Source organism: Strix uralensis, chromosome 2, assembly GCF_047716275.1.
Source record: "Strix uralensis isolate ZFMK-TIS-50842 chromosome 2, bStrUra1, whole genome shotgun sequence".
Classification (NCBI taxonomy): Eukaryota; Metazoa; Chordata; class Aves; order Strigiformes; family Strigidae; genus Strix; species Strix uralensis.
The window spans coordinates 2,074,589-2,101,075 of NC_133973.1; the positions used below are offsets into that span (position 1 = coordinate 2,074,589).

The 26,487-nt window shown below is 42.0% G+C and overlaps 1 protein-coding gene across 1 annotated transcript in view; it reads left to right on the plus strand.

The window, feature by feature from the left end:
* GRAMD1C (GRAM domain containing 1C) overlaps window positions 1-26,487 on the plus strand; it is a 54,177-nt gene that overhangs the window by 25,008 nt on the left and 2,682 nt on the right. Inside the window, 11 exon segments of the mRNA XM_074852764.1 lie at window positions 597-677; window positions 7,014-7,132; window positions 8,285-8,405; window positions 12,265-12,427; window positions 19,215-19,361; window positions 20,154-20,272; window positions 21,365-21,507; window positions 23,204-23,307; window positions 23,992-24,171; window positions 25,714-25,771; window positions 26,273-26,383. Coding sequence (XP_074708865.1) covers window positions 597-677; window positions 7,014-7,132; window positions 8,285-8,405; window positions 12,265-12,427; window positions 19,215-19,361; window positions 20,154-20,272; window positions 21,365-21,507; window positions 23,204-23,307; window positions 23,992-24,171; window positions 25,714-25,771; window positions 26,273-26,383 — 1,346 coding nt within the window.

The following is a 26,487-nucleotide window of genomic DNA, read 5'->3' on the forward strand; positions in this document are numbered from 1 at the left end:
AGGAACTGTGATTCCTCATATTTGGCTTTTGGTTCTCAATTGATTAATTATTAACCTTCATCATCAGGAAGATAAATCTCTTTGCTAAATAAACTTTCAAATGGGAAAGATTTAATACTGCAAATGATGCATTTAATTTGATCTCCTATTTTAATTATTTTAATTTCACATCTACTCGTGAAAAGATTAGTAAGAAGGAATCTGTGGCAGAAGGATGGAAAGGGCTGTGGCCTGTAAGAAATAAGCATGTGCAGCTCTGATTTACTCCACCTTCTATTTGGAAGTGGGAGAAAGATTTAACTGTGGAGTTAGTTGAAGGGGAGCTCTTTCTTCGTGCCAAAGGTACAAATGATTGCAGTCAGATGCCCAGAACAGCCAGTGTCTTTATATACTATGTGGATATTGGGGAACTAACTCTTATTTATTAAAAGTGATAAAAGGTGTGGAGTGTGAGGAATATGAGCTCAGCTTTGTTGAATGTGAGAGGAGCGTGCCATTGCTGAAAACCTTAGGATATTTATGATACAAGGAAGCATTCTGGATTTCTTGAAATACCTACTTTTTTTTTTTTTTTTTGCACCTTGTTTTTCCTGCAGTTTTTCTTCACATCATTCAGTGCAAGAGACAGAAGCTACCTCAGTATTTTCCGCTTATGGCAGAATGTGTTGCTGGATAAGGTAAGCTTGTAAGTGCTGGTACCTGTGGTTAAGTAACAAAATAATCCTTTTCTAATGTAAGCAGATGTGTCTTCCGAGGATAAGAGACTTTCCTTTAAGAAATCAGCTTTTCCCTTCTGACACAGAATTCTAAGCTGATGTTCTCCTTCGGCTCTTTGTATTTTAGATCCCGGATAAACTTCTCATCCTTTCTTTCTCATACTGCCACCTACAACTTTGCTGTTGATGATGGAATATTTTGTCTGTGAAGATAAGTTGCATACTTCTCTTCACTACCAACTCAAGCAGATATTACTGAATTGGCATGCATTTGCTTCACACTTTCTATGGCTAATTTGTGATCAAAAAAGCAAGGGGTTTTTCAGTGAAAGCTTTTTTTCTTTTTAAGGAAAAAGCCAGAAGTCACCTTCTCAGATAAGTTAGCTGAACCTTTGCCAACCAGCTCATTACAACTCCCCTGACCTTGAATAAATGCAACAGAGGCAGGCTGTATGATATGGAAGTGTGTTTTGGCAACTTGTGCTAGTTAGCTTGATTTATACTGCAATTTGTGAACATTTAAGCAAATCTTCTTTCTAAAAATGTACCAATGCTTTTGCAGAACATCGCTGTAAGTAATGCAGCTTTTGTAAACCAATTCCTTCCTGTTTATGGCTCTTGTTGTTTAAATATTTCAACACAGTTGCAATTGAACGCTGAAATATCCATATATAACTCTGTGCTACAATGGTCCCCAAAGGCTTAAAGTGGTTGCACTACTTATATGTAGTACCCACACAAGTGGTTTTTGTTAGATGAATTTTAGGGCAGACTAGAGGCACTTTTTTTCAAACAAAAGCTGAAAATAAAGGGAAGTGCCATTTAAGGCAAAACTAATGTTTCTTGCAAATCTCTTATTGCTCATATCAAATACTATTTAACATAACCATCTTGTGGGCAAAATCCACGATGTATTATGTCATCTTTTGACTGGAATGTGCAACTGGAACTAATCTCGTTTTCTTTTGTTAGGCAGAGTTTGTCAGGAATGATAATTACCCCGTTCAGTTGGTTAGGTCGTGGTGCAGTAGGTTGAATGTATGGGCATTCGGGTATGGATTCATATCCAAGGGGCTGGAACAGAGGCAACAAGCTTTGTGCTGTTCAGTATTAGCTTCTCCTGTGCTTTTCTACTCTTTGACACTGAAATGAGTGTCACATTATGAACAATTTTTCACTTCAGACGAGTAACTAAAGGATAGAGATGAAAATAGAGGGCATGGACTGGGTGTAAAATGAGATGACTTAAGCCATCAGGTTTTAGGAACCAGTGCATCAGAGTAGCTTGGGAACTCTTCTTATTCTTTCTGTCTAATCTTGCTATTAGCTTTCTTGCATCCTCAATGTTGAAAGATAAGTCTGTTGTGAATTTCTGCTTGGGGTTCTCAGCAGTAAAATGGAGCATTGCCTTGAGGTGTATGTAGGGCTTTTTAATGTAGTGTGTTTGGACCTACTTACTGAAACAGAATTTCTGTTAGGTTGAGCTCCTAATTCTGCAACACAGTCATTTCTGATTCTCTGCTAGAATGTGTTGGAGGCACCTGTCAGCCTGCTTGATGATTCTTTACAGCTTCACCAAACTAGATCGAGCTGTAGAGGGGTGCTGAGGAGTTGAAAGCAGAAACTGAAGTTGCTAGAGCTGGATCAACTGACTCCACTACAATGGCAGCTTTCCACCTACCTGTTGATAAAAGCAAGCCCTTGGCGTGTCCAAACAATTTTGCTGCTTTCTTCCCACCACCTCATGGCAGGGGCAGAATACATTTGAGAGATCTCATATGTCTGAGACTCTCGCATGGTATGCAATGTCCTGGGTATGCGAAGCCTGGTGTTTCTGGGCTCCAGTGGTCAAAGGGATCTCATTAGGATTTGTAAGGCTTGTGACAAAAAATACAAGTCTCACTCTGGAACCAGTTCCAAAAGGAGCTGAGTTTAATGTCTCCTCTGCAGATAGCTAAATATTTTGAAGCCTGTGGATAATTTAGTTATCTGGAGTGCATCTGCTAGACCTGGAGACGACATCCAAATGTTACATTGTGAAATAAAGTCATTCTGGTGTCATCTGGAGTGTAACTCTGAATGCAGCTGTTGCAAGTGCTGGCTTGTGCCACCTGATGGTGAATAATCCCAATTTCCAGGATTTGGATCCAGGGGTTTGGAGTTGCATTTGCTTCAAACCACGTTTGTAGAGAGGTAACTTTCAGTCACTGGCTCTGGCCTGTTCAGTGTTTCCTGGGCATAGATTTCATGTTACGAGGTTTCACCTCTGAAGAGTGACCTGTCTGCTTTACCTGATACACCTTAAGCTTTCACCACCTGCAGGACTACTCGGTAGGGTCAGCATGCCCTTTCCCAGATCTCCATCTTGTGGCCATTCTGCCTTCTACCTTTTAAGTATCACATGTCCTAGACAGTTGGAACAAGTAGATTTGTGTAGTCCGCCGGACTTTTAGAAATGACTTGTGTTGTGTAAGAAAAACAGCAAATGGTTACATACTATTCCATGCCTAAGCTTACTTCGGCCATCAAGGTGCTCTCCCCCAGCTTTGCGTCACTGTTCTGGTAGAACTCCTGGTCCCCTTGGCTGAGTTGTAATTCTCTAGCTCATAGCTTCTCGTTTGGATCTTGCTCAGAGTACAGTACTGTGCAGTTGGTGCCCTTCAGCTGGTTCTTCTGGGAATCAGTGGGTACCTTCATCTTAAGATAGTCCATTCTTAGGCTATTTTCTTAAAATGTCCATGTAAAGACTTTTTTCTTTCAAGGAAAATTCCACTTTTTTTTTTTACATTCCTATTGCAAAATGTGCTCAGAGTGAGTCTCTTAGGCTTTTACCTTGCCATTGTTTTTTAAATGCTCCTGGTCGAAGGGGAAGCATCATGGAAAATAAAGTCATTAATGTAGGTCTGGAAGAGACATGACACCAATCTTGATAAAACAGATAGCTGCTTCCACATCCACTGAGGCTTTCAATAATACATCAGTTTATAAAATCAGCCAAAATTCCTGTTTTGCAACAGGCTTTCCAGATTTGTAAAACAAGTTTACTAATGGCTGCTATTGACAGTAACAGCAATGCCGTTTATTCTTTTGCTTTATTTTCCTAAAGCTTATGGGTGTCAAATATCCTTCCAGTTGAAGGGAGAAGGAACAAATTAAAATCTAATTAGGCAGGTCATTCAAATCCCGAACAAACACAGCGCTCCTTATTTCTAATGGAACAAGATCTTAACTTAATCAGTCTCAATTCCCATGAGTCCTCTTCCATAGAGTTGGATTTATTTTCCTGTTCTTCTTATGCTTTGCTGGGTAGAGATTTGCACCTGTCTCCGGGGACATTGTAGCAGGTAAGTCTAGAGGTGTGAAAAGGGACCAGAATTTCTGATGAGCTGAGCTTCTTGTGGCAAAGGTTTACCAGGGCAGCAGTTCTGCCTTCCCCAGCAGCTTTTTCAGGGAAGGTTGTGAAAGAGTTGTTTATTTGCACCTTTGTGTGCAACGAAGGTTGTTTTAGAGATCAAAGAGGGCTTGGGTCGATACTGACCTTCATATTTGGGCAGTTAGAGGGGAATTTTGCCATTTTCCTCCCCTGTCCTGCAAACAAGCAGTCACAGAGTTTGATATCAGAGTTGCCTGGTGGGAGTGTGGTGGGGGGTTGTTTCTGGAGTAAACCTGTACTGAGTATCTTGTTCTTATTTCTGCACCTATCCGTAGGTAAAAAAAGGGTGGCTTTGTTTCTGTCAGTGGTATTCTGTAGTATTGCTTGTGCCACGCTACCACTGACTAGTGTGAAACAAAGTATTGATGTTTTGTGCTCCCAGCTGAAAAGACAAAAAGGTGTCCCAGCTGCTTCTTGTAGCCTTTGTTTTTGCATACAAAGAGAACTGAGGAAAAACCTGGCATAAACCATCACCTTGAGTGGGCAAAGTAATTCATGTTTAGATTCAGCCTTCCAAGCTTCAGAGCTTCTCAAACCATCCTCTCAGAAGCAGAAGTCTGACCCAGAAAATTTGTGCCCTCCTTTGCTTTCAGAACTAATCCTTTCTGATACAATAAAGCAAGTCTGGTTTGATCTTGGGCTATGACCATTAGCAACTCATTATATCTAGCTGAGCTAGGAATAATTGAGCAGAGCGCGAGAATCCTGTTTTAGAAGCAGAAGTTGGTAACAGTGGCTTTATAAAACCACAGGAAACAGCTTTATAGATTCCTGAAATGCATAGCTGAAAGTTTCTCTGCTCTCCTCGAGCCGCTGAGCTCTGTGTACAAGGGCAGCCTGATTTGCCCACAGACTGGTGCAGAACGTGCCGCTGAATTTAATTAGCGGCATTAGCCATTTGCCAGTTATTTTCTTATGACTGGAAATAAAGGCAATAGCGGGCCGCAGAAGTGAAAGTGGCCTTTAATTTCAGGTTGAAAGGTGTGCTATCTAAAGCTACACCTCCCTTTTTGCAGCCTACTCCTGGTTTTAGCCATTTAATGGAAACCGCTGGAGGTGGTTGGTTGTGGTTATGACTTTACTGCTCTGAGGTTCGGCGTGCCCGGGGAGAGCAAGGCAGCTGGATGGGGGTGCGGGTGGTTTTTAGCACAACATTGCTTCGTCCAACAAACCCCCATGGCAGTGGGAGCCTGCCACCAGCTGCCTTGCTTTATATGTGTGCTCTAATGTTTACTTTGTCCTCGGTAGGATTCAATACCTCGAAACTGATCTCCGCCGCTGTGGGATGCTTGTGCCAGCCGCTTTCTGAGCACCCTTGGGCTGGAAAATCCCCTCAGCCGCGTCCCGACCCGCCTCGGCTTTGCCCTGGCTTTCCCCCAGTTTGTGGGGGGTGTCCTGGGGCAGAGGGACACCCGTGGGTGGCCTGGCCACGGCCACAGGCGCTGTGGCGATGCCCGCCGGTGCTGAGGGGGGCGGCCCCCGCCGGGCCCCGCCGCCGCCCATCAGGAAGTGGGAGCGCGGCGGCAGGCGGCGGGGCCGGGGCTGGCCCGGGAGCGGCGGGAAGCGGCAGGTTGGTCGCGGTGAGGGGCGACAGGCGCCCTCCGGACGGGACACGGCGCGGGCGGCAGCTCCGGGGGGGCAGAACGCCGAGGGGGTGCGTTTAGGGTCGGCTCTTTTAGGTCTGTCTAAAATTGCGGGTAGTATAACACTCCGCAGGTGGGGCAGGGAGGTGGAGAGGATCATTTAAAGCCCTTTTTAAATAATGCATGGGTATTTAATGTGATCATTTCATGCAAATAGTAAGCAGGACTTGTGTTACTCCCTCATTAGCACGTTTCTGTTCCCTTGATCAATATGGATTGTGGCTGAGGCACATTTTCCAGTGTGGTGTCTCTTTAAGATCGCTACTGTTGCTCTCTGAGCTCTGCTAAATCCCAGAAACTTATTCCCTTTCTCTCTTTTTTTTTTTGTTGTTTGTTTTTTGTTGGTTTGGGTTTTGTTGGTTTTTTGGTGGTGTGGGTTTTTTTTTTTTTTTTGTTTTAGCCCTCTACAGCTGAACTGGACTTTGGAACTACTTGCTTTACTTTGCTGATACGAGTTTGTCATACTACTTTCACTTCCTAACTTTCCTGATGATCGGAAAAAACTTAAATATATCCCAGTAGCTGTGGGAATTCATGGAGCAGGGCAGAGATATTATAGAGAAAGACAAGAGTAGCTAGTGGTGAGTCAAGGTAATACTGTTACTGAGCAAAAGCAATGAGTATTTTTTTTGTGAAGTATTTTTTTTGTGAAGGGGCTTCTGGTCTCGTTCCAAAGTGAGGACCTCCTGTCCCACCTTGGCAAAGCGGCCAGTTGGCTGACCTAGACACCACTGTCTGTAGCGACTGAAACGCTAGCCTCTCACCATTTGTACAGCGCTCTGAGCATCCTGAAGAAACAGGCGTGTATCTATTAAGCAGTTTGTCGAAGATCAAAGAGGGAGTCGCTGGCTGTCTACTAGTTACTGGTCTTGCGCCGTATCGCGTGAAATTCAAGAGGGAGCTACCTTGAAGATATCTGTGAAAACACCGGGGACGCATGAAGCAGCAAGTACTGGTTACAAGCATGTGTTTTCTTGAAATAACAAGTTTTCTCATGTCTGGGGTTATTGGTTGAACAGTTATGGTTTGGGAATATGGAGTAGACAGGAGTACAGTTCCCCAAAATGCTGAAATCCAATCTTGGAATGTGATACCTAAATGCTTTCAGTCCTTGTCAGAATTGAGGTTAAAGGCTGTGGCGTAATTCAAACTTCTTACTGTTTTACCTCCTGTACCGTACTGTCCCATGCCGTAGTTCTTGACTAGCTCGCTTTCTTTCAGAGGCTGACCAAGCAGGAATTCTGGCAGCTGGTGCACCAGAGCTATGGCTCTGAGCTGGGCCTGAACAGCGAGGAGATGGAGAGCTTCCACTCATCGTCTGAGGACAACGGGCAGCCTCGGTAAGGGGAGCCTATAAAGCTTATTGAAATACTTGGGGAGAAGCAGTGACCTCTTTCTTAGAAATTCTTTTTCCAAAGTGCTGCTGTAGCCTTACCAGGAAAGTTAAGCCTATAGTAAAAGGATGCAAAGAACTGCATAAACTGAGCTTGCATAAAAACTTAATTGTGTTCATTGTCTGAAATAGTAGGAGCACAGCTGAGGCCCCTTAGAGGAGGGAGATCGGAAGACCTTGTTCTCCCTGGATCTGCTTGGGGATATCGTCAGGATAGCTGAAAGACCAACCTTTTTTTGTGATGGTGTCTAGCCAGGATCTGCATGCCCTTCAACAGAATGGAAGGGCTGAACGGAATGGAGCTCTATATGATGTTCAGATGCTTCTTCCTCTCCTCTGTGGAGACCAAAATACTTGTTTTGCTTTGTTCTCCTGATGTCTGAAGTCTTTGCTTGTTTTTGTATTGTCCTCAGCTTGAATTAGGAAGCTGGAATAATCTAACTAGGTGGATTTTGTTTTTAAATGGTTGCCTTGATTTTTTTTGGAACAAATGTGAACGAATTTACAAACTGCCAGTGTCAATCTGATAACCGGGCTTTAATTTTGTATCTGTACTTAAGTAAGTATGGCTCTACAAAACTGAACAATGTAATTTATGCCTCTCTTCAGCCCTGTGTTATCTGAGTATGTTTGTTAGAAAAAAAAAATCTTAAGTTCACTTCAAGCTTCAAAAGATGTCCTATTAAATATTTCCTGTTGTTTTGTTTTTTTTTTTTTCTCCTGTAAAAAGTGCACTACTTTGAAACTCTGGAATAAGGGATGCAGGAAAAAAATTGTTGTCTCAACCTTTCTTAGAACAAATTTGGAAAGAAAACGCTTTAAGCTATCTGTTTCATCTTTTCCCACAGCACTTACTTTCTCTCTGATTCACCAGTGCTTGGTTTTACTAACCTTACAGTCAGAAACTGAACCTTCTGAGTGGCTAGGGTGAGGAAGATGGCTTGAGAAATTAATGAGCTGGATGTGGGAAGAATGAGTTGGTAGTTTTTGATATTAGCTGAACCGCAGTGGTTTGAATGCAAAAATCACCCTTGAGAAGCTTTCTTAGATTTTTCAGCACTTTTATCTCCAAAGATATCTTCCTTTTTGCTTTGGACAGATCCAGCATTTGTGATGATTCTGGAGAAAGGGATGAAAAACTACCTAAAATGATTGGTTTAGTTCGGGAACCCACACTTCAAACAGAAGGAGAGTCACTCAATAGACACGCGTTGCCAGGAGTAAGTGCTGACACAGCCTTTCTTGCTATTTGTAACTGATAAGCATATATGCTTAACTTGTATATACGTAAGGATGTATGGGGATTGTAACTTCTAAAGAAGCCTTTGAGAATTCATAATAGTCTAGGAGGTTTTCACATCAGAAATTTGAGTATCTTCAGGTTTCACGAATGTTTCTTGAATTTAACAAAATTCTGTACAAGAGAATATTGTTGGTGTGAGTTTCAGCAATGTCCTGTTATTAATTCACTGTATAACCTGGCTAGAATGCTGAGGCTTACGCCCTGGTCTTTGTTTAAAAACAAAATTAGCTGTGTTTTATCCACCTTCCTAGGGACCGTGTGCATTTTTATCCGAGTGCTTTATGCAAGTAACGCCTCTGTTGACTTCCAGTGATTTCTTGCATGTGCTATTTGTCATTTAAAAAAATCACCTCTTCTGTCTCTCCTATACATGAAGTTTATTTGAGGGTAGTTATGCTGTGTTATCCTTGCCTTTAAAGGTCAATGCTGTTGTGAATATATGAAGCCTTTTTTATTTAAGTTTGTGGAAATATTTCAGAAGGAAGGGGGGGAAAAAACCCCACACTTGATATAATAAAGATGAGTTTTCCCATAATGCTTTGGGTTAGTAGAATCGAACAAGCAGGAGTGCTTCACTCGTGGTGTTGTATGAATTTGTGAATGTATTTGGCTGGTTGGGAGGGTGCACAGTTGCTGGGACTCCTGTGTGTAGTTGTAGTCCTAAAAGGTTATAGACATTTTCTCTTAATTAATAGATACTCCAAGGGAAAGATCTTGGAAAAGCAAATAAAGCACTAAAGCATTTCTTATAAAATTCACTAGGGTTGGGTGCCTAATTGCTGTTTCTGTTTTGGAAAATTTGGGGAGGGAAGAAAGGGGATGTTTGTAATTTTTACTACCATATAAATCTTCTGGCTTTTGTCACTTGCTAAAACTGATCTGGAGGTTAAGCGGGCTTTAAATAGTTTTGCTGAAATCCAAGTTAATGGCTAGAGACTCCCACCCAGCAAACAATACTGGTGTTTGTCAGATGTTAAAAACTTAGTTAATCGGATGATGGGTATCCCTCGTGGAAATCCTAACAGTATAAAATAAGATTTTTGGAGAGCTGTAAGGGAGGCCTGGGAGGACTGTGGATGCTGCTGGAGTTTAGGCTCTGTAGGATAGCTAAAAATCTACCCAGGTAGCCTTGGTTTGGACTTGTAAGTCTTCTTTGCACAAGGACAAGCCATTTAAAAATAATCGCTCTGCCTGGGAAAGAAGTCTTTTGTTTACCTAGTGGGTGCCACTCCCAGAGATCTCTTGCAGGTGCTAAATCTAATTGGGCATGTTGGTGAGCAGTAATGCTCAGGGATTTGGTTTGTACGCAAGGAAAAATGCTAGGATTCTCCCTTGAATAAACTGCCTTTAAAAAGTCCCTTTAATTGTAGTGTAAAATTGCAATCTTGATAAATGTGTAACTAAACTGTTCAGCTTACTGTTTCAGTGTAACTAAAATACATAGTGATTGTGTTCAGCTGTATGTGTCACTTGGCATTTCTCAAGAATGTCAACGCTCTCTCCACAGCCCCTGGATTACAGCACATTTTGTAGAAGCACAGGGTAATAGGAGGAGGCAGTAGTGTTCAGAATGTATTCATCAAAAAACAGCCCACTGATGACACAAAACACAGTTAATCACCTTCCAAAGGCTGGAGGGAAACAGGCTTAACCTCTCCTTTACTGCTCTGATACACAAAGTAAGTCCCAAAGCTCTCTTCAGAGGAAGATCTGAACTAATGGAGGGGTTGGCTATGGTACTTGGCCTGAATTGGGAAAAAGTATTGTCAATAGCTGTCCACAGTTGATTAAAGGAAGTCTGTGTGTAACACCAGTCATGGCTGGTCTGCTTCTCTAAGTGCAGTTCATCTCTGTGTGGGGAACCAGCTTAGTGCCTGTATTTTCAACCATCATCTTCCCTCCACCCCTTGTAGGGGAGGCTTTCCAGTCCTAGAGCCTGCTGTTCACAGGTTAAAAACCAGAAGGGCCTTGGCACAGAGCTTAGCAGTATAGGACTAGCTCATAAATGCACATAAGGAAGAAATTATACATCTTTAATTCCAGCTGACAGATCTTAAAATCATTACTCTTTAGTGTAAAAAAAACCCAAATGTGCCCCCCCCTTTCAAAAAAAACCCAAACAAACAACCAAAACACAACAACCACCAACCCCAAAACCCCAAGAAAACTGTGTTTGAGTTGATCAGGTATTGCAAAAGCCTCAGCATGAATCTCTTCTTTCCTGACATCATGAAAGGCATTTTTGTAGGAGCTGTTGTTCTTGTCCTCTGACCTGAGTCTGACTTTCCTGCTCTGCTCATGGCATAGTGGGCTGTTATGCTGGTGGTGGGAGCTCCACTTGTTTGCCAGATCCCTAACTGTCATCAAAATGCTATGAGAGTTCCTTGGATTTGAGCTGGATCTGTGTGTCAATTTTTAGACTGTTTTTACCATAACTAGCTCCTTTCTGACTTGCATCTGTATTGGTAGAGTGTTTTGACATGGAAATGTTGGTTCTGTCCTAGTTCCTGTTATGTGACTTCAGGCACGGTAGCTCCTTTCAATAGGAACATTTGTTAATTGATCTGCTTTTCTGATACAGTCTTTTTTTTTTTTGACCTTGAGGGATTATTTTTGCCTGCTTATACTGCAGTCAAATTCATGCCTGTCTCTGTTTTCCAGCCACCCACCTTCTGCTAATGGCCCTCAGTTACACAAAAAAGTAGATGGTCTTTATTTTGAAAAAAGCCAAGAAGTACAGGAAGTACCTCATGATTATTCAAGTAGCGGATGCTCTTGCTTTTTTTGAGTCAGTGCTGAATAATCTCTAGGGATGATGGTATTGCAGATGAATCGGAACTACTCAGCTGAGGAGGCCCGATTTTATTTATTATGATCTGAGTGCTACTGCATATGAGGGCTGTTCCACTGGAGGCAATGGGAGCTTTGAGGAGAATGAAAACCAGGATTTGAAGCTAGCAGTCAAGCTCTTTGGGTGACGTTTTGAGATGTATGAACCTTGCACATATGGTTTCACTAGAAATTACTGCTTGAAGTGTGTAATGACATGTAAACTTAGCCTCCAGTTATTGTAGTTTAGGGTTAAGAGCTACATCGGGGACTGATGTTTTGGGGGATTTCCTGCTTATGTATTGGAGATGGTGAATGATACTCTGTTTCTTTGTTTCTGAGAAGTCACATTTTATAGGCAGGATGGCTGTAGACAGTGTTTTAAAACTTTTTTTTTTGTCTAAGGGTCATAGAGCCCTACAAAATAAGAACACCTTTTGAATATATTTGGGATTGGGATGATCTAATCTTGCTGAGAAAGGGAGACCCTGCCTGTTTCATTGTGCTTCCCTCAAGATTGTTGGACCCCTTGCTAAACTGGCAGGAAAAAAATAACCTGATCAATAAAAAGTAAATAATCTCTGTTAGGTTAATGAACTTATAAAAGCTAGCATTGATGCAAGGAAGGGGACCAAACCATGCAGGTGGGTGCAAGGGGACTGGATGGGGAGTAAACTATCACTTTTAAGGCAGCTCTTGGTATAACAGTACAGGTGAGTAAGTCTGTCCCTTGTTACCAGGGTAGAGTGAAAGTTTGAAATAAAGAGGAAGGGAGGCTGGCTGGGGTAGGGGAACAAGGGAGAAATTAGCACTTGACTGTGTGGTAATTGAGCAGATAGAATTTGTGGCTTCCTTTATATGGCTTTCTTCTTTGAAAGTAACTTTCTCTTTTTTTAAAAAAATAGTCTCTGATTACTGATGCATTTTATTTCTCTTGGTTGTTTCAGGTGGAGGAGTCCCTAAATGAGAAGCAAATAAAGAAGAGCCCCCTTCCATCTTCAGAAAGAAAACCTGTTAAGCTAGTCAGGAGCAGGTCTTTAGAAAAGTCCTTGGACCTGAATGAGAATGAAAATCTTCCAGAGAAGAGCAGTGCCTCAGATAGTGAAGAAGGTAAATCTCTTAACAATTGGGATCTGTAAAACAACCTGACTCTGGTGTTCCATCTCACCTGTGGAGCAAGTTAGAGGACTTTCTGATCTTAGAAACTTGTTTGCTCATTTGTTTCACAGAATTGCAGCAAAAACATCTTTGTATCTTACTTAGTTTCTGGGAAAAAAAAAAGTTGTTGTGGGGTGTTTAGAACAAAAACAAATTGTGGTTTTCGTTTTTCTCCTTCGGTGGGTAAAGAGTTGCTAACAGCTTAAACTAAAAAAAAAAAGTCTCTTGACAATGGGTGTTCTTTGTTCACTTTCCATGCTCTCACAGGTATCTCAAATATTTTTCTTTCCTTTGTTTTCACTTCTTGGGAACTTGGGAAAAATTTCTGACCGTTCTCCAGTTTCTGAAAGATTCCCCCGCTCCCCCCACCTCACTTCTTTACACTTCTACTTTCTTAAGGCATGTGGGCTTCAATTTGATGGAGTAGACTGAGGAACTTGCTGAAAGTCCAGGCAAGACAACTTCCCAGGTTTCAGGAATTCACAATACAGTGCCTATCCTGAATCTGGTCTGAAGATGAAAAACCTTAATGCGTATCTTGGAGCAGATTACACTTTGTGTTTTAACAGAGTTAGTGTCTTAATGGATCCTAATATACCATCCTCATAACTCATACCTCATTACCCAGTACAAGATGAGAAGAAGTTTGGATACCACAGTAGTGTAGAGATTGTAACTTGGCTGTTACGTGCTTTCTTTCCTTATCTCACTCTAGGAGAAAAAAAGTGTAGCTGTATGTCTCATAGTGGTTTTGGTGTAAGTGTTTTAAAGCTATGTCCTGGGGAGAGAGTAAGGCCAGAGTGTGCCTTTTACCTAGGCTGGATGACAGTGAGACTTCTGCTGAGGCCTGTGGGCGCTTGTTCTGTGGTCCCACACTAGCCACTGACAAGTTCTTGCTCTCTAAGGTGAGCTTTTCACTTACCATGGGGAGCTTTTCTGTGCCAAAGGACTGTAGTTGTTCAGACAGGTCCCTGAAGTTGTGGTGAATGTTCTGTTAAATGTCCCATCTTGGACTCTGTAAATGCCTTTAAAATGAGGTGTGCACAACCTGGGTTGGTTCCAAAGTTGAGTGGTGGTGTGCAAATGAAAGACAGAAAAGCTCAACAGTAGCAATGTGCTCAGTAGCAGCTGGATATTTCTTCATATGCAGAGAGGTAACTTCCCCCTGTTGGCAGGAATAGAACAGCTCAGTTAATTGAGGCCAGTTCTTAATCTGGCTGAGGAACTTTACATCTTATCCTTTCAAACAGAAAGGCAACTGAAGTTGCTTGCAGGTGTCATTATGTTGGGATCACTGAGGTGTCCAGGAAAGCTTTCAAAGTCATGGATTGAAGTGGCTGCATGCAAGTTGTGATTGTTGCCTGAGGTTATACTTTATATTCAACTAACTTTCCTTTTGCTTACCCATACTGCTTCTGTGTTTGTCTGAGTTCAGATTCTACACACTGCATGTCGGGTTGTATCATTTTTGTGAATGTACCTACCTGAACAGGGTGCTGTTTGTGCCATACTCGTACACACTTCACAGACTGCACAAATTAATTGTTTAGTCCATCCAAAAAGCTTGACCTTCAGATTTTTTGGGTATCTTGCAGTTTTCCTATCCTCTTAGGACCTCATCTCTCTTCTGACACATTAAAATCTCTGGATTTTATTTTTTATGGCAAAGGTCTCCAGTGAAACTGAATGAAAAGAGTCCTGTTGTCTTTCATGCTGCTTTCTGCCTAAACAATAGCAGTAAATACTCCTTGTCATCCCTGCATTGGTGATGTTGAGTAAATACAGCACATTAAACTGAAAATGTCTCTAAAAAAAGACTTCATGCTGCTTCTCTTATTTCTCCTCCCTCCCCCAAGACTAGTCTTTTTTTTATTCAGAGCAGGAATTTCTAGTCCCACAACATTAATCTTTTCTCTTGTATTCCCTTCTTCATGCTTAGAATTTTTTTCTTCTGTTTCTCTGTCTGTTTTCTATTGCAGTTGCCCCATACTCTTACAAGGTGAATTCCTCCATGCAAACGAAACTAGCTTTCCTACATGGCAAAGGTTTACCCATGTGATTAATTTCTCTTGTGTCCTCTGGCTCATACTCAGGCTGCCCATGGAGGTGTCCTGGCAAATAAGGTGAGGGGCAAGCTCAAGACTGTTGTTCTCCAACTCCAGGTCCACCTGACACCCAGAGCTGGAATGCCAGAGCCTTAGCAACACTGGTTCCCGTGCCCTAAGCAATTCTCACGTTGCTTACCTGGGGGATGGGAGAGTGTGTCTCACATGTGCCACTGGCCTGTTGACCCGCATCTTGGTGCTTTTGTTTGGTTTCATAAATTGGAGTATCGTTCTTGAGCTGCGACAAACTTTTGGCTAAGCTAAAAATTAGTATTAGCAGTATTGATTCTAAATTTTGGAAAACAAATTTTAGTTCAAGCACAGAATATGTATTTCCAAAATAGAGCTGGGAGATTCTGTATTTCTTCAAATGACTCTTAATGTGTGTAGCTTTTTTTTTTTCACAGACAATGTTTGGCAGCATAAAATGCTTCAAAGAAAGAAGGGGGAAGCATGAAATTAAAAAACGGTCTTTTCTAATAGCTTTACTGTATATGGGGACATCATAAATTCCTGATCTTGCATAAATTGACAGACTTAATGTATTGTTTCTATTTGTACTAATAACCACCTTAAATGTGTGGTCTGCAGGAGAACATAACTGGCTTGCGCTGTAGTGCTGAGATGGGTACAGCAGTGGCTTGACTTTTCTTGCAGATAGGGATATACGGGGCAGAAAATGTTTGAAATACAGGGCAGCTAAAATTACTTCAGCCATGGTTTGACACCCCCAAAGGTATGAAATTTTGGATATACAATGTATGTGTGGAAGAGTAGCCCTGTTACCTTGTTGGCATTTTAATTAAAGTAGCAAAAGCATGTATTTTGTGAATATGTAACTACCAATTGTTTGTTGCTTTGGAGTTTGGTGGGTGTATGTTTATCTAAAGGTAAAAGGAGTAAGTTTTTTTTTATCTTGTGAACTAGAAAAAGCTAGAATTGCCACAATACTTAGTACCTCCCCAAGTTAATTTTGTACTTAAAGTATAGGCGTGCTCTTTGATAATGGTTAATATTGCTGATGCAGTCTTTAAATAGAAGGTGTCTGGAACATGTTCACTCTAGGAATTGTTTTTATTGAGTTGATTTCAGGTGTATCTGGTGAAAGGCTCCTACCTGCATATTCTTCATGCAGTGTGCAGTTTTCCCCCATCCCCAGTGGCATAGAAGTCCTCAACAGTGCCACGATTTGCATACATACATTTTTTTTTCTTCTGCTGATCCTCCCCCAACTCTGTGGACTGGAAAAATCAGCTGTCTTATTAATTTGTTTGACAGCCTCTGTTCTTACCAGTTCAGCTTTCTGAATTTGCTTGTGGTGTGTTGGTTGTTAATGGGTATTCTAAGAACAACTTTTTTTCCTGCCCCCTTTTCCCCCTCCATATTTCTGTCTCGTGCACTGCAGATGTTTCAAACCTCTCCAATCACTGCTGCATAATGGTATTGTATTCAAACATTATTTCACAGCTTGCCTTGCAGTGATGAAAATGACCTTACGAAGTGCAAGGCAATAATGGGGGAGGGAACAGACTTGCTGTCTTCAGGGTGAACCAGGACACTCTGGGTAATATGTTTACTTCTGAATTTTTTTAAGTCCCTAGGGATCCTAATCTAAACTCAGAATAATGTCATGTTCTCTTATCAGACAGTAGCTCCAATTTATCTATAAATGTGTTCAGGCTAAGAGAGTTAGTGGTTGATAATTGCATGCTGCTGAGGGGTGGGAACAGCATTAAAATTTAAGGGGTTAGACTGATACCTGGATACCTGCACAAAACATCCTGTTCATAAACAGTATTTCTAAGCCAGTCTAGGTACAATGTTTGATGTTGCTCCAGTATTGAGATAAAAGGCAGGTAGGTTTACCTGTGTGAGTTAAGACAAACAAATAAAAACAGTAGACAAACATGCATATTAATTTGTAGCAGAGTGGTTAAAGCCTTCTATTCTGTTCAAATTGCAAAGCGTGTAAACTGTACGCATGCTTTGCTGTGCTACTGTTTCTGCTCCCTGCTTCACCTAGGATTTCTACAGATAAACTCTGAGAAGCCTGGATGGAAGTGAGACTGAGAGCTTGACAAGCTTCAGGTATGCAGCGACTTGCTTCCACAGATGTGGAACTTCACAGCAGTGAAGCAGCATTCATGCATACATAGACCTACCACCTGAAAGATTTCCATGCTTTGAGGAAAACAGCTGTTTGAATCCTAGCATCTAAAGCGGCTGATGGGTCTGATGGATCAACCCAGTTTCAGCTTGGGTTTTCTAAAAATGCTGCTTTACGTATTAACACCAGTTTTAAAAAAATTTTGTTTCTTTGTTCCAAGAGCTGAGAGGGATTGTAAGTAAAAACATATTTCTCAGTCGATGCTCTCAATGCACTTGGCACTTCATCGACTATTCCTTATTAGAGACACGACTAGATAGAAATAGTGTAGGTAAGTCAGCCTACAGGAGATTTTGTATAGACCCATGGATGCTCTGCCTTAAGGCTTGGTACAAGGAGGACAGACTTCATGCTTGAAGAGTAAAATATCTCAGTAGCAAGGTCTGCACCTTAAGGTAATAATGCATGGGCTTTGTGTGTATCGTAAATTGCTGTGGCTTACCAAATTACTTGACATCAGCAGAAACGTAGTAGCTGTCCTCAGGCATTTCAGGTGAATGTAAAGCTGTGTCAGTTAGCTAAGCCTCACTGGGGCAAAGGTAACTTGTATTATCTTGTATTTGCTAAGACATATGCAAATAGCTGCCAAAGCTTATCTGGTGCGTGGTGACTTGGTCATGTGGGTGGTTTTTGTGGTTTGGTTTGTGTGTTTTGTTTGGTTTTTTTTTTTTAAGTGGTAGCAGATGCCTTGGGCATGTCAAGGTCCAGCTGAGAGACTCAACCAAAGTAACTAGGTTTGAATTATCTGGTATCTGACTCCATGCATGTTAGCTGATGTGCAGTAGGCGAAGGGGATGTCAACATCAATATCTGAGGCTTCCCGTCTCTTGGCGAGAGAGAGGAAGTGGGGAGTGTGCTCTGAAAGGAGAGGTCTGTAATGTTGAGGACTTGTTAGCTGAGGTCAAACTTACAGTTCATTTGGACTGCATTTTGCTGGAATTAGGTTTAGCTCTGAGAGGAAATACAGTGAACATAAGCTGAAAACCCAGGCTGAATTTTTGGATTCCCTCAGAATGTTTCAGCACGGTAGAATCTGTATTCTAGCATGTAAAGATCGCATGCTGTCTGGTTAAATAGGCCTCTTAAAATGTGTGCTTGCTTTCTGTCCCACCTCGCAGTTGTATAGGCTTATAATTGCCTAAGCAGAACATGGCGTGGGAAGGAAGTCCATCTCTTGTGCAAGCACAAAATGGCACTCGTGTTTCGCCTTTGGGGTCCTATATTGAAGCATGATTAGGTCAAAGAACTTTTTTGGATGTGTAACGGGGACTTTTAGCAGGCTGGAAGCAGAACTAGGGTGGAAGTCTGCTCAGAGTCATAATTGGGTTTTGCTGGGGACTGTTGTGGTGTTTAGTGGCTGCGTTTGCATTTATCAATACTGACTGGTACCAAGAAGTAATGTTTTAAGTGCTGTAACCTTAGCCTGTAGGCAGCTTTTGAACTATAGTTTGATATTCAGGCTACCTTTGCGTTGGTGGCTGGCACTGACCTTTGCTAGCTCTGAGCAGTCATTTCTATCAGTTGAAAGGTTAGACGTCCTGACTTCTGTCTTGCTTCTACAAGATTTGCTTTGAGGCTTTTTGTTTCATTTTAGTAATGTGTGGGCATGGTGGGTTTTTTTTTTTTTTGGTTTTGGTAATTATAGCTTAGGATGAACTTGTTTCTAAAGCATAAGCAGATTAAGTTGGGGTTGGCATAGGAAACTGCTTGCCCTCCAGGATTATAATTCTATCCCTTATCTCTTGCAAGAGTGGCTGAGACATCCACAAAGCTGAGTCATGCCAGCAACCAACAAGAAGCAGAAATAGTAAAGATCAGTGCTGCAGCCACACAGCGCCACTGGGGCACTTGGTGGTGGTTTTGAAGTAGAGGATGGCAATTAAGCATCTTGGTGCCCTGCAAAATGCAGCAGGGTACCTCTTGTGTTCCTCTTATAAATAGGTATGGAGGGAGGGACAGTTTAAGGAACTGTTTGGGAGTCTACCTGGTCTCTTAGACTGTAGACCTACCAGCATTACAGATGTTAAAAGCAGAATTCTGAAACTAGCCACGAGAAAGCTTGGTATGGTTTCACTGTCCTGCTTGCTATGCACGTGTCCTTTGTACAATAGACATGCATATTAATAAAGATTACGCTAACTTCTTGTCTTCCCCCGTGTTTTCTGTAGGATAAGTAGAATACTGAAGGCAGAACTAAAGGGATGGGACCTTGTGATGTTGATTTAGCAATTTGTTTGCACAGGGAAATGGGGGCTGGAGGGGGGTGGGTTTGAAAATCGACTCTGAACTTTGCTCCTGAAGACAACCTACCTACCAAATCATGTGCTGCTATCATTACTGGGTTTCTGAGAGTGAGAAACAAATGCTAATACAAGCTTAGGAAGGACTTGAGCTGTAATAAAGCTTAGAATATTATAAAGTTTCTTCATAATACTGTTCTTAACATCATCTCTCTGCCTTTCCTTAGCAGTAAAGGAGACTGTCTCTGAGAATGATCTCTATGGGAGGCTTTTTATAAACAGAGTTTTCCACATCACTGCAGACAAGATGTTTGAAATCCTTTTCACCAATTCTCACTTCATGCAGAGGTTTCTCAATTCCAGGAGTATAGTAGGTAATATACTCTTCTCCCTTCTGTCCGTGTTGCAAACTATCCTGAAAATTTCAACCTCTGAGAAATGTTAAATAGGGCTAAGTTGAATTTTAAGTTTCTCCTTGCTTTAAAAGAATTTTGAAGCTTTAAAGTTCCACGATGAGAGAGGATATTTAAAGCTAGCCTGTTTGTATCTGTAGATCAGCCACATTTTGGAGTAAAAACCTCATTTCAGTGCACCACATAACTGCCCATTAATGCCTGAATTTTGGGGAGGCTAATAAGTTGATGCATTCTGTGGGGTATTTCTGATTACATTGTGTCCCAAAAATAGTGAAATGTGTATGGCTGGCACAAAGGCAAAATAATTGCATCCCTCCTAAACGATACTCACAGGCTTTAATTTTCTGGATGAGTAAATTTTATTCACTGAGATCATAAGAACAGAAAATTAAGTCAAAAAGGGTAATATTTATTCAGTGTCAGCTTGGAAGGCAAAGTGGCAAAAGCTTTTGATAATGCTAAGTGAATCTGTTCAACTTTAAGCAGATGGGAAGTGATATATTTTGATTTAATTGCTTACTCTTCTCCCCACCCTCAAGTCTCTTTCTGTAGACTCAGGTTCAGTTGCTTAGTGCCTCACCTTTGTTCATCAGTGAACTACAATTTTCCCTTTCCTGCAAAAAACACAATCATTTGGAATCAGTTTTCTGTCTCTCTCCCCACCACTGTTCTTAAACTAAGACATGAAAGGTCAGAGAGAATGTCTTTTAGGTAATCTGCATTTGAGATTTTGCATCATTTCTTATCTAGATGCTGTATCAACCCCTTGGAATAGAGATTCCAGTGGCAATCAGTTGAGGACTTTGACGTACACTGTAACGATTAACAATCCACTTTGTGGGAAGTTCACAACTGCAACTGAAAAGCAGGTACTGTGTGCATGTCCGTGTCTGGTGCCCTTTAAAGCGAGGGAGAGGTCAACGCTACAGTCTGTCAGAGATCTGACCATGGATTGAGTTCAGTGAGCTGAATGTGGATCTGCAGTTTTAATGTAGCATCTTTAAGGTAGCTCACCATTAGTGAGCAAATGCAGATGAAATCAGAGAGGCTTTCTACCTTTACAGATGGCTGCAAACCTCTTCCACAAAGTCTGTGGGGAAAAATATTAGCATCTCTTAGGAACTGAGTGGTGAAAAGATGCAATGAAATGCTTTCAGTGTCTGCTTTTGGGCTCCCCAGTACAAGAGAGATGGGAAGAGTCCAGTGAAGGGCCAAGATGTTTAAGGGACTGGAGCATCTCGTAAGAGAAACAGCTGGGAGCTGGGACTGTTCAGCCTGAAGAAGAGAAGGCTCAGGGGGGATCTTACAATGTATATAAGTATCTGAAGGGAGAGTGCAACGAAGGCAGAGCCAGGCTTCACCGCCAAAGGCCACACCTTTCAGTGGTGCCCAGGGACAGGACCAGAGGTGATGGGCACAAACTAAAACACAAGTGGTTCGCTCTGAACATCAGGAAACACTTTTTTACTGTGAGGGTGACTGAGCACTAGCACAGGTTGTCCATAGGGGTTGTGGCATCTCCTCCCTTGGAGATACTGGAAAGCCATCTGGACATGGTCCTGGGCAAGCAGCTCTAGATGACCCTCCTTGAGCAGGGTTCTTGGACAAGATGATCACCAGAGGTGCCTTCCCATCTCTGTAATTCTGCTTTGGGAAAGGTCTCCTAAGTCAGTCTCAAAGAAGAGCTATGGTCATGAGTCAGTGACCAGCCTTGCATCTGGTACTTGAAATGGCAGTGGGGAAGAACTGCTGCTGCCTGTGTTGGCTCTACCAGGAGGCATCTTCTCTTTCCCCATCCCATCGATACTTGCAATTGTTAACTTTTTAGAAGTTCAGGCTTTCTCCCTACTCTAGTTCACTTGGATTTGGTTGATCTAGCTTAAGGAATTCCACCCGAAGAAGAAGAAAAAAAAATTGATACCATGAATATACCTTCTTATTTTTATTTTCTTTTATGGTAGATCCTGCATAAGCAGAGCCAGAAAGGTCAGTCTTATCAGGTGGATGCTGAGGTACTGACCCATGATGTCCCCTACCATGATTATTTCTACACTGTGAACAGATACTGCATCAGCCGCACATCCAGTCACAAGTGTCGATTACGGTGAGCCTGAGTGGTGCCCAGTGGGAGGGGAGGAACCAAGGCACATACGTTACGGGTTGATGAAGTGTGCTTATCAAAAGACTGGCCAACAGCATGGAGAAGGTCAGCTTCTCTTAAAGTTGGGGATCTCTTCCGAAAAATAAGCTTGGTTTATTTCTTGTCACATGTATGCTGTATTTGGATCTCATTAATTCATTGAGAAACATTGACTCTGTGAGGTACAGAACTCATCTCCAAGACTGAACTGAGTTCTGACCAGTCTTGAGTTTTCAAGTGCAGCTGGGTGAGTGGGATAAATTGGAACTACCTGAGATGTCTTATTACTGAGTTTACCAGATATCCTTGCTAAGGGTCTGCAGAGGAGGATGGTTTCACAGGAAGGTGCAGGGAAGCTGGGGTGTACCTACTTTTGCAGGGAGGGTACTCAAGCAAGTCAGACTTCATTATGAAATTCTACCTAGATAGGGGAGTCTTAAAAGGCACTTGCCTTTCCTCTCCTATTTGTTGCAAATGTCTGCAGTGATCAAGTTCCATGTTCAGTGCATTTGTGTGACTTTCTGACTATGTAACCCTTGGTAGTTTTTGTGCTGTCTTTAGAAGATCTTTTATCTCAAACTTCATCAGTACCCAGGAAAGGTAAGCAAGCCTGGATTTTATTCTACCTTATCTCAGGCTATAAAAGTGCTGAAGGCTCCCTCTCTACTGGGAGGAGAAGGGAAGAAAGGTTCTTGCACAACTGTTCTGGATGATTTTTTGAGTGAGTCATTCTTCCTCTTCAAGGGCTATATTTGTTTTATGAGACACATGGCAACCCTAGGGTAAGAGCAAAAACCTAGGTTTCATTATGGTGCGCAGAGCATGCATGTACAGAACAGAAGGTGCATGGTGGTGTTACAGCTGGCTTTATTATACTGCATTAAAATGGCTCAAAAACTCTGAAAGATGCTGTTTTGTTAGACTAGAAACACAGGCTTGCATTGATTTGGATGATTATTTGAAAACATATGTTCTGGGACAGTCAGTGATCTTGACTTAAATCAAAACCACAGGCTTATCCTTTTGTCCTTTATGAAGAGTTTTGGAACTCATTCAGTTGTTAGAAGCACCGCTCTGAAGGATTTTGCTCCAATTCATTTCGATTCTGGAGGCATTATTGATTAGCTTGACCTGGGGAATGCAAGGCAGGAATGTCACTTCCCCTCTGTCATGCTCACAGAAAGATATTTTAATTTCTGTCTACTCAGGGTAGGATCTGAGCACTTGGTGCGTGAGTGGTGATAATGACTGTCACCTGCTGCTATTGCAGTCCCCATGTGATATAATACATCATGTGTACACATACGGAGGAAAAAGCAGGACTTTAGGATCTGAAAGCCTGAAGCCTATTTTAACTGTATGTTAAAATGAGAACGCTTCAGTAGAGAGGAATTCTCTGCTAGCCTGAGTCTGCAGGAAAACACTTCAAAATGTTTCCCATAACTTGAACATTCAGATCTCCTGAGGCTTTAGCTAGATATGTTGCATTTGTTACTGTCTGTCTCTTGCCTTGCTTCAGTGTATGTGATGCCCAGGTGGAAATCCAGGGCAGTTCCAGTTGATATTTCAGATTATGGACATAAGATAGAGGCCTAGAGATTTCTGCTATCACTGTGCTACCTAGAAGAGCGCTCTTTCACTATTGCGTTCTCTTTATTAGGGTTTCTGCAGAAGTGAAGTACAAGAAACAGCCTTGGGGCCTTGTCAAGTCTGTAATTGAGAAGAATACCTGGGGAGGAATACAGGAAAACTTCAAACAACTTGGTGAGGCATTTTCTTCCTTGTCCCGGAGTAAGGTGGCTACCTTTCCTATGTATGTTTTCATGTCCGTCAAACTTGACTTCTTAAAGAATTGTTTGAGAAGAAGGAAATGCCAAAGGAAATCTCAGAGTCAGAAGTTCCTGTCATCACTATATCTGCTAATTCCAGGGTGTAGAAGAAGCCCCGTAGCTTAGTGCTAATGGAGCTCTTATGTCATAATTGCTTTCTGAAGGAAACAGGAGGAGCAGCAGGAAAACTGTTACTCTCAACTGCATGTGCCCCTCTCAAGTATTTCCTTGACTTGTGGGTATGAGGAGCAGTGGCACTTGGCAGGCTCCTTGGCTATGTCTGTTAACAGCCTGGGCAGCCACGGCTGCAGGCTCACAGTCTAACACAATTCCTAGTCTCAGTCTAACAGTGTCTTGAAGTGCTCTTCCAACTGCTGTCTAACTATCATTAAACAATCCTGCGTAGGCTGAGTGTACACCATATCTGAAAAGTGTACTAAGTGCCCTCTAGCAAACAGGACAGGTAGTACAGGTCAAGGTGTAGGTAATGTCAATTACCTGCTTTAAGTTCATTTACTCCTCTCGCTGCCACCCTCCACACTTCACAATTTAAGTCTTCAGTGCCAGGCTTTTCAGCTTTCCTTTTGAAAGTTCAGTAACCTTATTTTTCCCACTGCAGAATCAGATCTCCTAATGGAGGAATATGCAATTAATCAGTCTATAGAAGACTCTGGAAAATTAGTTGCCCTGAGACGAAGACGACGCACTTTACACCGGAGTCTGACAGAATCACTTCCCAAACGCTCTTCCCAACACTCCTCTGGTGACATGGGAATAGAGTCCCAGGGCAGCATAATAGGTAGGAGTTTTTATATCACGTGTTTTCCAAAAGGTGTGGTCAAGAAAGCTCAACACTTAAACTAGTACAAGAGTAACGCTTGCGTGTATGTTACTCTCACTGTCTTTATCTAATTGGTTTGATAGCAAATGCTTTAGTTTGTTCAAGCTTGCATAAAACAGAAGATTTGGGGCATGCATAGTCACTTTTATGATGAGTATCTCATGAAATCAAACTTAATCTTGCCTTCTGTTGTTAAAACAAACAAAAACCAACCAAAACCTAAAATGCTGCACTGTACCTGCATAGGATTGCAAATGAGATGGGATCAGAAAGAAATTTAACCTGACTTCTCTAAAGTTGCTGAAAAATTGCTTTACTTCTTCAAATAACTGCACACCCAAGTCATGAGTTGATTAAACTTTGTCACTCCCCTCTCACTCACCTCTTGGCCCTGTCATCTCTTTTTTTTTTTTTTCTTTTTATGTTAAGGAGTCTATTTCCCACCTGCTTCTGTAATTTCTGCATTCTGAAGCATTTCTTGCAGTTTCACTGCCCCCAGGCCACTAGCATATACAATATCAGCTACACCTGCAGAGGGGAGGAACATCTGTGCACTAATGTGTGCCAGAGAGTGGTGGATTTCATGACACCAGTTGAATTGTAAACACAGAAATAAGAACAAGTGCCCTTTCCTAAAGGGGGAGACAACACTGAGTACAGCACTGAGAGAATGTTTGGATCAACAGCATGTGTAATGGACTCTTTACCAAACTGAGATTACTTCCTGATTACTTACCTTTGCTACTGCTGCTCCACCTTTTCAAGTGAGTGTGTCTGTCTCAGTATACACTACAGCTTTCGTGTATGCCCTTTGTCCAGAGCAGGAAATGCGAATGTAAGGAATTGTTTTAGGAGAACAGGTAATTGTATTTAAAGACCAGCCTGCCCACAGTCATGGGTGATTGCTGCTCAGTTTGGAGAGGACATGCACACTTCCTCTCCCTCACTTGTGTCTGATCCCTGTTGCCTGACAACTAGCAGATGCTCTTTCGAAAGGCTGTCTTCAGGCCAATATATGAATCGAGCCAGTAAGGATGGGACAAGTTACAGGAGAACTTGATTTGACACTGGTTGTCAGAAAGACTAACGTGGGCAGGAGAAAAAGCAGAGAGCCACTGTGCAGCCCGTCTCTGCTCATGGTGACTAGCAGCGTATGTGCCTAATGAGTGTTAGTAACGAATGGACTGTAGCCTTCTCAAGTTATCTGGGTTTCACGTGAACATAGCCCAGCGCTGCGTTCTCCTCAGCATCCTTGGGTAGGGGGAATCGTGCTCCTGGTGGAAGAGCCTGACTGTCCAGCTGGCTTGTCGGAGATGACTACAGAAAAGCCTTGGTGAATGTTGGAGATGATTCTGTGCACCCACATGATCTGTTATTTTTTTCCATTAGAAGCTGTCGAGCTATTCTGTGTGAAATGCTGGGCACTGACGTATATCTGCAAGCATCATTTAGGAATGTTCTTCAGTACTTTTTAACCTCCTTCTCTTCCATGCCCTATAGGAAGGAAAAGAGATGCTGTAAGTAGGACCACCACCATCATTGTAGCAATGAGTGTCTTGTAAGTACTCACTTGCATTAAAATGTGTCTTGACTCAAGCTCATCTTGGTCTTTATTTGTATTTGTACCTCACTTGCATGTTAACATTGCATGTAGCATGATAAGGTTCTGACACAAGTTGAATGGAGCACTCAGGTATAGGAGGGGAATGGATTGACTTAAGAAGCGACTCACAGAATGAAAATGTTGACTTGCTAAACTAGTCTGCCTTGCAGGTTTACTTAGGTCTGATCCTATTAAAAAAAAGTCTAGAATGTACTTATTCCTAGTTTTAAAGGTTCCGAGAGGAGACACTGTTGTCATTCCTATTGGTTGCTCTTACACAGCTTAATGCTAACTGCCAAGAATTGTTTGGATAGATCTTTATTTTCAGCATAGCGCTGTCCTGCACCTTTTTTCTCCTACAAGGATTCTCTTAGCTGCTTTTGGCCCAGATCGTGCCTCTGAAGCATTGCAATTGAAATTGTTATGGGACTTGGTTTTTGTTTCTTCTCTCTACAGTTTGCTGCTCTTGGTCTTACTGAATATAACACTGTTTCTCAAACTGTCAAAGATAGAGCATGCAGCTCAGTCCCTCTATCATGTCCAGCTTCAGGAAGAAAGCTCTTTGAAGTAAGTTGAATTTACAATCTTTCATTTCTTTCTTCCTCAGCTTATGTGAATCTGATCTAAAGAAATAAATTTTGAACACTGAAACTCGGTGCTAAGTTTTCAAA